At 33.3% G+C, this 12,698-nt stretch overlaps 1 protein-coding gene and 1 long non-coding RNA gene across 4 annotated transcripts in view; both read left to right on the top strand.

Annotated features, from left to right (window-relative positions):
- The window catches only part of LOC109792241 (uncharacterized), a 31,602-nt gene extending 24,694 nt beyond the window's left edge, over positions 1-6,908 (top strand). The window contains exon 2 of the mRNA XM_020351635.3: positions 6,273-6,908. Coding sequence (XP_020207224.2) covers positions 6,273-6,671 — 399 coding nt within the window. The 3' untranslated portion in view covers positions 6,672-6,908. The remainder of the gene's footprint in view (positions 1-6,272) is intronic.
- A 2,816-nt stretch (positions 6,909-9,724) lies between these two features.
- Positions 9,725-12,312, top strand: LOC145950870 (uncharacterized). 3 transcript variants are annotated; one of them, XR_014428701.1, is made up of 3 exons: positions 9,725-9,805; positions 9,911-10,366; positions 10,455-11,349. It is a non-coding gene; the product is annotated as an uncharacterized LOC145950870 (long non-coding RNA). The 3 variants fall into 3 exon arrangements; XR_014428703.1 differs by lacking the exon at positions 9,725-9,805 and adding an exon at positions 11,373-12,312 and having other exon boundaries at positions 9,815-10,366; positions 10,455-10,826; XR_014428702.1 differs by lacking the exon at positions 9,725-9,805 and having other exon boundaries at positions 9,815-10,366; positions 10,455-10,826; positions 10,906-11,352.
- Positions 12,313-12,698: the final 386 nt, after the last annotated feature.

Here is a 12,698-nt window from a genome sequence, read left to right as displayed (position 1 = left end):
TATAGGGATGAGGCGCAGTACGGCCCCTGGGTCCAATACGGCCCGTATTGAAGTTTTGAACTTCAATACGGCCGTATTGAATTCAGTACGGCCGTATTGAAGTTCAAAGACTTCAATACGGGCGTACTGAGTTCGCTGCGGCCGTATTGTAGTTCGAAATGCTCAATACGGCCGTACTGAACCTCTGGGAGGCCGTATTGGGCTTCATTCCTCCCACTTTTCTTATTTTAGCTATCCTAAGACCTCTAGACCTATAGAGAACCCTCCTTGGGCCTTCTGGAAGTCCTTCTGGCTGATCTTCCTTCAGTCTTCGAGAGTCTTCAAGCTTTATTTCCGACCCGGACAATTTTAGGGGTCTACAAGGAGTAGACATGGCTGGACCTGAACTAGTTCTTGGGAAAATTCTTGTTGGTCTAATATAGTATGGATCATTCTCTAAGATAGGAGGATGTTTCTTTTCTTCAACAAGCCGAACAAGCTCTTCATATTGTTCTTTAGCTTTGTCTAGGCTTCGTTGTTTGTTGATAATATCCATACTAAGTTTATGGATTCCCTTGACTTCTGAAATTTATTTCTCCAGTCGTCCAATCTTTGTCTTTAATTCTTGATGTTAGGTCTGTAACTTGGTAGACAGAAGCTTGATGCCTTGATCCATAGATATATGCGTCTTTTTTATCTTTTGATTTATTTCCTTTAGCCATGTATTTTGGGCTAAAGCATTTTCTATCTGTCAATTTAGAACTTCCTCTGCTTGAGAAAGAGCTTTCATCCTTCCATCAGTGGTAACTTCCGTCTTTGTCACAAAGGGCTTAATGTCTACTCTAGTTGTTGGAGTAGATCTTCTCTCCAGTGGTGGAAATTCTTCTTGAGAAGTCATCATGCAAAATTCTGTTCTTTGTACAGGAGGAATTATACTGTAATGATTTTGACTTGGATTACACTTTTCAGGAGGAGGCCAAGTGATTAGTGAGGGTTCTTTAGGAGGTGGCGGAGAAGACTTTCTTTTCTCTTTTCTGAGAATTTCTAGAACCTGATCGTAAATTGGTAAGGGCCTTGGAGGTGTTGTAAAAGCCACCCATGGTTGTCTTCTGGGAAGAGGCTTTCTATGCTGTGGTGGAGGTTTACATTTATCCTTTTTGTTAGGATCAGAATCATCAAAATCTGAGTCGTTATCTGAATCATTATTCCATTCCATCCAACAATCACAGTCAGGGTCGCACATCTCTGGTGCTGTATCCCACATAAAGTGTCAATTTATTTTATCAGAATAAATGGAACTTCCATCTGTTTTAACAGTATAGATGGGAATAGTGGTTTCTTTTTCTCCAAGGGAAATCATCATAGTGCTGAAAATAACATCGCTTGTAAAGGCTCCAGTGGAATCCTTTTTCTTAAAGATAGTTGACAGAACGATCTTTCAATCTTTGATAAGAATATTTTGTAGCAACTACATGTTTCTGATCATTCCTGTAGCTTTCATAACTACAAATCCACTCTCGTGGAATCAATTGTTCTATATCTCCTCGAGAGATCTGCTAGGGGATTTGGACAATAGTGGGTACTTGGTCTTCTGAGTTGGCAATAACCATCAACGCATTTTCCTTAAACTGTGTTTCTGTGGGAAGATCATAACAGTGATCTTGCACTCTGAAGATTAGTTGATGATGTAGAGAGGCTGCCAATGCTTCTTCTTCTTGAGGTGCTCCTACAATCTGTACTTGCACCTTGAATCTCTTAGGAAGAGTTGGATCTTTTAATTGAACATTAAAGTTTGGAAATATTGTTCGTAAATTGGTAAGGGCCTTGGAGGTGTTGTAAAAGCCACCCATGGTTGTCTTCTGGGAAGAGGCTTTCTATGCTGTGGTGGAGGTTTACATTTATCCTTTCTATTAGGATCAGAATCTGAGTTGTTATCTGAATCATTATTCCAGTCCATCCAATAGTCACAGTCAGGGTCGCACATCTCTGGTGCTGTATCCCACATAAAGTGTCCATTCATTTTATCAGAATAAATGGAACTTCCATCTGTTTTAAAAGCATAGATGGGAATAGTGGTTTCTTTTTCTCCAAGGGAAATCATCATAGTGCTGAAAACAACATCGCCTGTAGAGGCTCCAGTGGAATCCTTTTTCTTAAAGATAGTTTTGACATAACCATCTTTCAATCTTTGATAAGAATATTCTGTAGCAACTACAGGTTTCTGATCATTCCTGTAGCTTTCATAACTACTGATCCACTCTCGTGGAATCAATTGTTCTAAATCTCCTCGAGAGATCTGCTAGGGGATTTGGACAATAGTGGGTACTTGGTCTTCTGAGTTGGCAATAACCATCAACGCATTTTCCTTAAACTGTGCTTCTGTGGGAAGATCATAACAGTGATCTTGCACTCTGAAGATTAGTTGATGATGTAGAGTGGCTGCGAATACTGCTTCTTAATGTTTAATTAAAAGATCCAACTCTTCCTAAGAGATTCAAGGTGCAAGTACAGATTGTAGGAGCACCTCAAGAAGAAGCAGCATTGGCAGCCTCTCTACATCATCAACTAATCTTCAGAGTGCAAGATCACTGTTATGATCTTCCCACAGAAACACAGTTTAAGGAAAATGCGTTGATGGTTATTGCCAACTCAGAAGACGAAGTACCCACTATTGTCAAATCCCCAAGCAGATCTCTCGAGGAGATCTAGAACAATTGATTCCACGAGAGTGGATCAGTAGTTATGAAAGCTACAGGAATGATCAGAAACATGTAGTTGCTACAGAATATTCTTATCAAAGATTGAAAGATCGTTCTGTCAACTATCTTTAAGAAAAAGGATTCCACTAGAGCCTTTATAAGCGATGTTATTTTCAGCACTATGATGATTTCCCTTGGAGAAAAAGAAACCACTGTTCCCATCTATACTTTTAAAACAGATGGAAGTTCCATTTATTCTGATAAAATAAATGGACACTTTATGTGGGATACAGCACCAGAGATGTGCGACCCTGACTGTGACTGTTGGATGGACTGGAATAATGATTCAGATAACAACTCAGATTTTGATGATTCTGATCCTAACAAAAAGGATAAATGTAAACCTCCACCACAGCATAGAAAGCCTCTTCCCAGAAGACAACCATGGGTGGCTTTTACAACACCTCCAAGGCCCTTACCAATTTACGATCAGGTTCTAGAAATTCTCAGAAAAGAGAAAAGAAAGTCTTCTCCGCCACCTCCTAAAGAACCCTCACTAATCACTTGGCCTCCTCCTGAAAAGTGTAATCCAAGTCAAAATCATTACAGTATAATTCCTCCTGTACAAAGAACAGAATTTTGCATGATGACTTCTCAAGAAGAATTTCCACCACTGGAGAGAAGATCTACTCCAACAACCAGAGTAGACATTAAGCCCTTTGTGACAAAGACGGAAGTTACCACTGATGGAAGGATGAAAGCTCTTTCTCAAGCAGAGGAAGTTCTAAATTGACAGACAGAAAATGCTTTAGCCCAAAATACATGGCTAAAGGAAATAAATCAAAAGATAAAAAAGACGCATATATCTATGGATCAAGGCATCAAGCTTCTGTCTACCAAGTTACAGACCTAACATCAAGAATTAAAGACAAAGATTGGACGACTGGAGAAATAAATTTCAGAAGTCAAGGGAATCCATAAACTTAGTATGGATATTATCAACAAACAACGAAGCCTAGACAAAGCTAAAGAACAATATGAAGAGCTTGTTCGATTTGTTGAAGAAAAGAAACATCCTCCTATCTTAGAGAATGATCCATACTATATTAGACCAACAAGAATTTTCCCAAGAACTAGTTCAGGTCCAGCCATGTCTACTCCTCTGTTTCCACCAAAGAAGACACCAATTATCACTAATCCTTTTGATTTGAGTAGAGCAGAAAAAAGAAAGGCAAAATCTCCTAAAAAGACACCTCCACCAGAACCATCGTCAAAGAAAACTGAAGTAGAAACATCTTCATCAAAGAATTCCCCAGAATGTACAGAAGAATTTCCTATTCATTCATTAATGATAAACACAGAAGGAGATGATACAGAAAAAATTTCATATATAGAAGAAGAATCTGAGAAAAACTTCTCTATAACAGAAGACACTTCTTCAGAAAATTCTTTTGGGCCAACAGAGACTAGGGTTGAAGCAGACCTAAATTCTGAAGAGGATACTAGCCATATTCTTGGAACATTGATGGCAACCAAAACAGAAAGAGGTGGTTTGCATAGCAAAGAAAACAATACTTCTGCCCCAACAAGTTCTCCACTATTTTCTCTTGATCATATACCACCATCTCAATGGAGAAAGAAGTTCTTAGATTTCAAAGCATGGTTAGATGCAAAGATGGTTCATCCTGGTGCAGATCAATATAAAGTTATTGAAGAATTTTGTGCCAATATGACAAGTACCTTGAAAGAGTGGTACATGAGTTTGGGACAAGTAAATTAAGATAATCTCCATAGAACCTCCATTGATGAATTTATTGGAGGACTCCAATATCATTTTCTTGGAGAATCAACTCTCCTTGATCAAATTGCCCGAAGAGAATATTTTGAAATGAGATGTTTCTCTTTGGAAAAAGAAGATCTTGATCGACATTATCAAAGAATGTCCCACAGATTTTACTAGCTCAATGGTATGAATGATGCCAGTCTGAAAAATACATATGTCAGTTCCCTTCCAGAAGAATTACAAGAAGAGATGTCGAGAATATTGCAAGAATCAAATAAAGATGTTCTCCAAATGACTATGGGAGAAATTTATCAGACTAGCATTGCTGCTTTGGACAAAATCTGCAACCAGCAGAGAATGTTCAAAAAGATGATTGACGAACAACCCAAGTACAAGCAAGTATGCAAGAAGGGATATTTACAAATCAAGTGCAAAGACTCCACTTGCCACTGCAAAAATAAATCCAGCAAGAAGAAGAAGTTTAAACCTTTCAAGAAAAAATGAAGGAAAATTTTCAAATTCTTCAAAAGAAAACCCTTCAGAGGAAAGGGTTCTAACAACAGATGTTTTATCTGTGGACGAAGAGGACACTTTTCAAAAAATTGTCCTAACAAGAAAAAAAGCCACAAAGCTGATAAGCACACTCAAATTGGAAGATGAAGATGTAGAATCTCTGTTTGATGAACAAGAGAGTCCAGAATATTGATACTGGTGCATCCAGAACAATGCTCAATCCTGAAATATTACCCTCAAAATTATGGACAACTCAAGTTTATAAATTTATAGCCGCAGATGAAAAAACTTATCAGACAGATTTAGTCACATCCTCCAAGATTGGAATTAAACTCTTTCCAGACTGTACAGTTTGGATGAAAGTTATTGGAGATAGTCTTCATGAAAAGGATATTCTCATTCTATTTATAAAAATTAATATATATATATACATATATATATATATATATGATTTTTGTCACGTATCTTGTATTATTTCAGTAAATCTACTGGTTTTTGTTGCTGATTTTATTAAAATTTGGATTTTGGTATGTGTCCTAACTTATTATTTTGTCCTGTTCCCCACATATCTTTTCTAAACAGAGTTCACCGGAAACGTGAAGGTGAATTCAGAGTTCTAAACCATTCCTCTTCCAACTTCAGAAAAGAACGTAACATGTGAGTTTTCAGCCCTATAGTCCAATGTACACATGGCCAAATTTGCCAACCCCACTTTTAATTATGCTCACAAACCAACCTCCTGAATTGTCCACTTCATTGATCTACATGTTTCACTTTTAATATATATATATATATATATATATATATATATATATATATATATATATAAGATTTTAAATTTTAATACTATATTGACTAATAATATTTATATACAATTTTTTTAAAATTATACGTACTAATTATTTATTATCTAAAATCATCTACCTTCAAGAATAAATTAAATGAAATATATTGTCATGTTGGAAATACTTAATTATAATTAACCAAAAAAGTAAAATCGATAAATTTTAATAAATAAAATTCGGATATACATTTCATCTCAGTTCTTATAATTTCTAGCCACCAACCTGATTCCAAACACATTCCAAATTAATAATATATGAGTTTAATAATGATGCACCAGTAATGTAAAGAAATTATATATTATTATTCAATGATAATTTATGTAGATAATAAATATATTAACTATTATAATAACCAATTTAAAAATTATATAAATCATAATTTCTAATAATCGATTGAATATAATTTTTTTTATACCGAGAATATTATACCCATAATTTATTCATGTTCAACAGGAGGATGGTGTAGCAACAAAGTCGAGTGAGCATGTATCTAGCAAGAATCCATTGGAGACGGATAGTAGCACGCCAGCACTTTACAACAAGGAGGAGCTGAGAGGTAACAAAAGGAAGAAGAAAATAGTGGACAACATGGGGCGAAGAAGGAAAGAGTGTGTGGAGATAGCAGAAAGCTTACGATGGCTAGCAGAAGCTATGGTAAGGTCAGAACAAGCGAGAATGGAGACAGTGAAGGAGATAGAGAGGATGAGAGTCGAAGCTGAGGCCAAACGAGGGGAAATGGATCTTAAGAGAACTGAAATAATTGCCAATACACAGTTAGAGATTGCTAGGATCATTGCTAGTGTCAACAACAATAAAGGTGTTGATTCTTCCTTGAGAATTGGAACAAGTTAGGGTTGGTTGTTGAGGCTGCTTAATAAAATGTTGTTGTTGTAAGTGCACATAAAGTTAGAGAATAATATTATTAATATATTAATTGGTAATATAAAAAAGCAAGTTTAGTTTTTAGAACAAGTTAAGTTGACGCATGTAAGAGTAGAAAAAAAAAAATAGTTAAAGGATGTTTGTGTAACTTACTCATTGTTGGTATAAAATTAATCAATAAAAATTAATATCTTTTTTTGGTACAAAGTATCTAATGATTTCTTTGATGATTAATTTTTTTCAGAAAATTTATCTAATTATTTTTAGTAGGACCTCTCCATCCAATAATATTTTTTTTATACATGATTCAAACTTAAGAAGATCAAATTTATTATCACTTAGACTAATGATTTATTGGTATATAAAATCACCATCCTTATAATTATAAGGCAACTATTCTAAAAGTTAACAAATTTACTATATAAGTTAGTTTATAATTGAATGATAATATGAAAATTATTTATACCATGAGTGCTTACACTATTTAGTTAAATAAAATTTGAGCAGAAAATTTATTAACGGAGAAAATTTTTAAATAATTTATGGACCGAGAGTTAAAGCTACGTTGTTATGTAAAATAAGTTTATTAGTTATTATAATAATAACTTTAAAATTTATGTTACAACTTTTTATTGGTTGATGGTATAAAATTTTGCACTAATTAAAATCATAAAATTTTAAAATAATTTACATTTATTTATTTTTTTATCTCTCTATTACATTTTATTTTACATATTTCTCTTTTTTCTCTTCTTATATCTCTCTAAAACATAATTTGTTATAAAAAAAAATTGATGCATAAATAATGCCACATAAAATTAATCACTTTAATATTTTGAAAAAGAAGACTTTCAATGGAAGGGAGATGGAGATTTTTTTTGCAATAGGTATTTCTAATTCATTAGACTAGAGACTAATTTCACTTTCGATAATGTAATTGATGTTGGCCCGTCAAGTTTCATAATGATGAAGATGGAACATGGATTTTCTACTATTAAATAAATTGTTCATGTAACATGTGAGCACATAATACCTCATCGTTGTGCAAAGCAGACTAGGGACATAAAGCTTTACGACTTTATAAGTGACCATGCTAATGAAGAAAGTAGCATATGGTATAATAATATCTCCTAACGCATTTTAGACTTTGAATGTGTTTGGAAAAACTGTAAAAATTAAATTATTTCAAAAATTGATTATATATATTATTACTATAATTGATTATAATCCAAATAAAAAGTTGTTTGGATATGTTTGCTAAAAATGATTTTGAAATGTTTAATTTTGTTTGTGTGACACTTTTAAATCTCAAATCTATTTAACTTATATAATAATAAATATGTGACAAATAAATATGATTAAGCTTTTTTTCGTGGTAGAAGGATTCACACCTCAAAATTTCATTGAATAAAACTTTTATAAAAACAATTAAAGTGCTGTATGAAGCTACTAAAGAGATTTGATATGATGAACTATAAGGAAGAAACTACTCCAATGATTACCTCAACCTACTTAGATGCAGATGATGAAGGTAAATCAGTGGATGTCACAAAGTATAGAGGTATAATTAGATCGCTTCTTTACCTAACTACTAGTTGGCCAGATACAATGTTTAGTGTATGCATGTGTTAGGTTTCAAGCAAATCTAAAAGAATCCCATTATACTATTGTTAAAAGAATAATGAAATACCTAAAGGGAACAATGAATGTAGATTTTTAATTTCCTAAGGGTCTAATAGTAAATCTAGTAAAAAATTCTAATTCAGACTTTGTAGGGTGTAAATTAATTGGATGGGAAAATCACCAGTGAATCATGTCTTTTACTAGGTAGTCCACTAGTCACATGGTTTAGTAAAAAATCAAGCATGTGTTGCCTTATCCACTACTGAGGTTGAATACATAGCAGCTGGGAGTTGTTGTGCACAAATCCTATGGATGAAACAACAATTACTATAGACTTTAGAGTAATCTAAAAGCACATACTTCTACTTTGTAATAATACTAGTGTTATTAATATAAGCAAGAATCTCATCTTTCATTCTAGGACTAAACATATAGAAATTAGGCATCACTTCCTTGGGGATCATGTTCAAAAGAGTGATTGTGAAATTAAGTTTATAGAGACTAATAAACTACTAGTTGGCGTATTCACAAAACCTTTTTCAAGAGATTAATTTTATTTCATTAGAAATGAGTTAGGAATTCTAAATGAATCTAATTTTTGTTAAGTTGTTTTGAGTTTTTTTTATGATGTATATATGTATGTGTTACATGCCTCATTAAAATATTATCTAATCTTGAAAATGCATGTAACTAGAATTTTAAAAAAGGAAACTTGTATGGAAAGATTAATCATGATAGGAAGTTTTTCACATAATGTGTTGATGTAACCAATTAAACATTGATTATAATTGGTTAAATGTGTGAAAAAAGGGAGAATATAAATAATTTGGGATAATTGATTAAAAGATATTCGTAATCTGTGACACCCTTACTACCCCAACATATATATTGTAATAATAAAAACTTATAAATAAATTTTTCAATTTCGGTAAAAGGGTACACATGAGAATCTTCAAAACTATCCTTCAATAACCACAATAATAAAAATGAAACGCAAGAGTTTTCAAATTGTTTTCAAAAATAACATTTACAATTTCATATCCATATAAAAATCTATCACTACAAAAAATTATGTAATTAGTTGCGGTTTTTTTCTGGCAGTTTCCATAAACCGCCACAAAATATTATTATTCTGGCCACAAACGAACAATATTTTCAGCGGTTGAAAACCGCCACAATCTTTAAATACCTATTTTCCCATCCTATGTCACACGTGACAACCATTTTTTTATATTATTTAAAAAAAATTCAAAAAACAAAAAATTATTCTTAAATAATTTAATATGAGCATTTCCCATTTTTCATTTTTAATATTTTTAATCAAAAATACTATTTTACTACTCTTTTTCTCTCCACTTTTTAGGGTTCACTCATTCATTCTCTGTTTTTTTTAAGTCAAAGAAGTTGCTCCTGAAGAAGAAATGCCAAGCTCTCATTCTCTTTTGTCTTCCCGGACAAACAATTGTTTCAAAGTCCAAGAGGTAATGTAATTCTTCTCTCTACTCAGTGTTCAATTATAGTTTCCTCGCGATTATGGAAAATTGCAGAGAAATGTGACTTCTACGGCTACAATTGTGGTGGCGAAGGCATAACTTCAAAAAAAAGTTGGAACCCTAAAATTTCTTGAATGTTCGAGAAGGTAGATTTGGAAGGGAACGGAGGCGGTGCAATTTGGCGATGGCGGTGATGGAGATTACCGCGGTGGCGGAGAAAGACATGGAGTTGAGGAAATCGGCGTTCAAGCCAAACTCACCCGCTTGCAAGGCTGTTGTGGATCAAGAAAGCGGATTCATTGCATAAAGACGATTGGGAATTTGGCCAGAACGTTCAAGGCGACGGAGTCGGATGATTGGGCCCTTGGTGAGGCTTCTGAACAAGAGGGAACCGGAGGTGCTGAAGGAGGCGGCGATTGCGCTCACGAAATTCGCGTGCACGGAGAATTACCTCCACGTGGATCACTCCAAGGCCATCATAAGCGCTAGTGGCGCCAAGCACTTGATTCAGCTTGTGTATTTTATGGATATATTGGACAATTTTATATGGTATAGATGGTTCTGATTATGTTAAAAGTTTTGATTATAACTTGTTTGTTGAGTTTGGTTGATATTGATTTTTACATGTTCATTTTAGGATGCTCCCATGACAACGAAGGTCATAATTGTTTGAAGTAGTCCATAAACACACGTGTAAGGAATTCAAATGATTGGATATCTCTTATTTGCATGTGAGTTTCTCTCTATCTCTGATTATATATGTGTGTGTGAATCTAGTTATGGATTTTATTCTGATGTTTCAGAGCATTGGGAAATATATGATCATCTTCAATGTATAAGTGTCTAAGATCAACAGAATGAAGAAAATTGAGTTTCATTTCAGATCGACAGAATAGTTCATTTCCTCCCTTTTCAATAATTTTTCAGCTGATTTCAGGATTACAAAAGCTAGCTTTGTTAAATTTGGAAGGGTGCCATGTAACAGCTGCATGTTTGGATTCTCTTGCAAGTTGAATTACTTGATGGATTTTTCATATTGATTCTGTTAATTTTGTCATTACTCATTATAATATTGGATTCCTTTGCAGGTTGAATTACTTTATTTACTTTTTATGCCGACTCTGTTAACTTTTTCATGATTAGATTATATTCAAATATTTATGTGGATTTATTTGTTTATTTTAAACTTCACAATGTCAGTATAGTATTCACTTCTTTGCTTTCTTCAACAGCTTTGTTTTTCATATTGAAGTTGAGTGAATGTTTTTCCTATGCAGCCACATATGCATTCTAAACACATTCACATGCTGAAAAATATGACAACCCCAACTTCGTTGTGAAACTTTTAACTTTTACAAAATGGCACGATGAGATTTAGCAATATGAAAGTAGGTTTTGTACTTTTCCACCAACACTTTAGTTATACTTCCAGCCTATGCTTAAATATGCTGCGATAATTTATATGAAAGTTTATATCTCTACTTTACCTGTTAGTTTTCTTCCATCTTATTGTGCTTCAAAATTTGACTTTGTTATTTAACATAATTTAATGCAGTGATCGTGGTGTCAATAATCAAGACATGACAGCACATAGTTTCTTAGAAATAGGTGCAGCAGCTCTACTTGTAGGAGACATTGAATCTAAGATGAAGGGGCAACCATGGAAATTTTTTGGAACTGATGATATGTTTTACCTAGATCAGCTATTGCAGTCTTCCCCTGTAATACCAATTACTGATTTCGACTCTGCTCGTCCTCATATATGAGAGCAATAAGAACATCTAAACGCACCAAGCCAGGCTCTCATCAAATATGGCATGTTCTTTTATCGACTTGCATTGATATTTTTCTATTTCTATTTTTTGTTTAAATTTTTTTATCAAAGTTCATGACAGGATAAAAAATCTTACAAAAATTGTTGTGTTGAGCCAAATATTATATAAAAAATTGAGCTATCACCTTCAATATAGTTTAGAGTTATTGTGAAATTGAAGTACTTAGGATTAAAAGGCAATGGTTCATAAAATTTTAGATTAGCCTGCAAAACACAAATGCATTAATATAAGAATCATAATTATACATTTCTGTTGTGTAGGCTTCTATGAAAATAAATCTTAATATAAGAATTATAATTATGCATTTCTGTTCATGAATGGAAATTTCTTATTGATTACTTGATCGGTTGGGGGTGGGGGGGTGATGAATTGATTTTATAAATTCAGGTTTTCTCTTTGTACTCTTTTCTGTACTCATTTTGTTTCATGTAATCTTGTTCTTTTGCCCTGCATAGTGTCTTTTTATTCTTAAAAGAAATTGAAATTGTAATCTTTATGCAGTACTTTGGGGTTCTGTTTGTTTTGTTAACCACTCATTTCCATAAAGATTGTAATGTTCCATGAATATCAAGTTGTTTATATGGGCAAAATTACGTGATAAATATTTGAATTGGTTGCCAACTGTTTGATACTTTCTCTCTCTGGGGATAAATGTTTAGGGCAAAACCTAGGTACAGTTCTTTAGAACAGAGTTTCTATTCCTACTTTTTCTCACTTTGTAATAGTTTTCTGGTATACTTGTTTATATTTTATTTATGCATAGAATTGATCTCTTTATAAAGGTTAAATGAATCTGGGTTTGATGCGCTCTGTTGTTACTTTGTAGATATTTTTTAGGTATTTTGAACATAAGTTATTTTTAAAATCTAGACACAAGTGGTAAACAAAATAGATTATATTTTTTGGGTCATCAAAAAGATTGATTCTATGAACAATTAAAATATAAATAAGTGAAACAGCAATATATGGGAGTCAGTTATGATGTCACCACTGTTCTTGATTATCCTGTTGAAAAATAGAATCTAAAATTTCATAGGATTTTGGTA

This window comes from Cajanus cajan, chromosome 8 (assembly GCF_000230855.2).
Source record: "Cajanus cajan strain Asha chromosome 8, NIPB_CcT2T_4, whole genome shotgun sequence".
In the NCBI taxonomy this organism is placed as follows: Eukaryota; Viridiplantae; Streptophyta; class Magnoliopsida; order Fabales; family Fabaceae; genus Cajanus; species Cajanus cajan.
The sequence above is the reverse complement of the archived record's forward strand: the minus strand, read 5'-3'. Positions and strand labels throughout refer to the sequence as shown.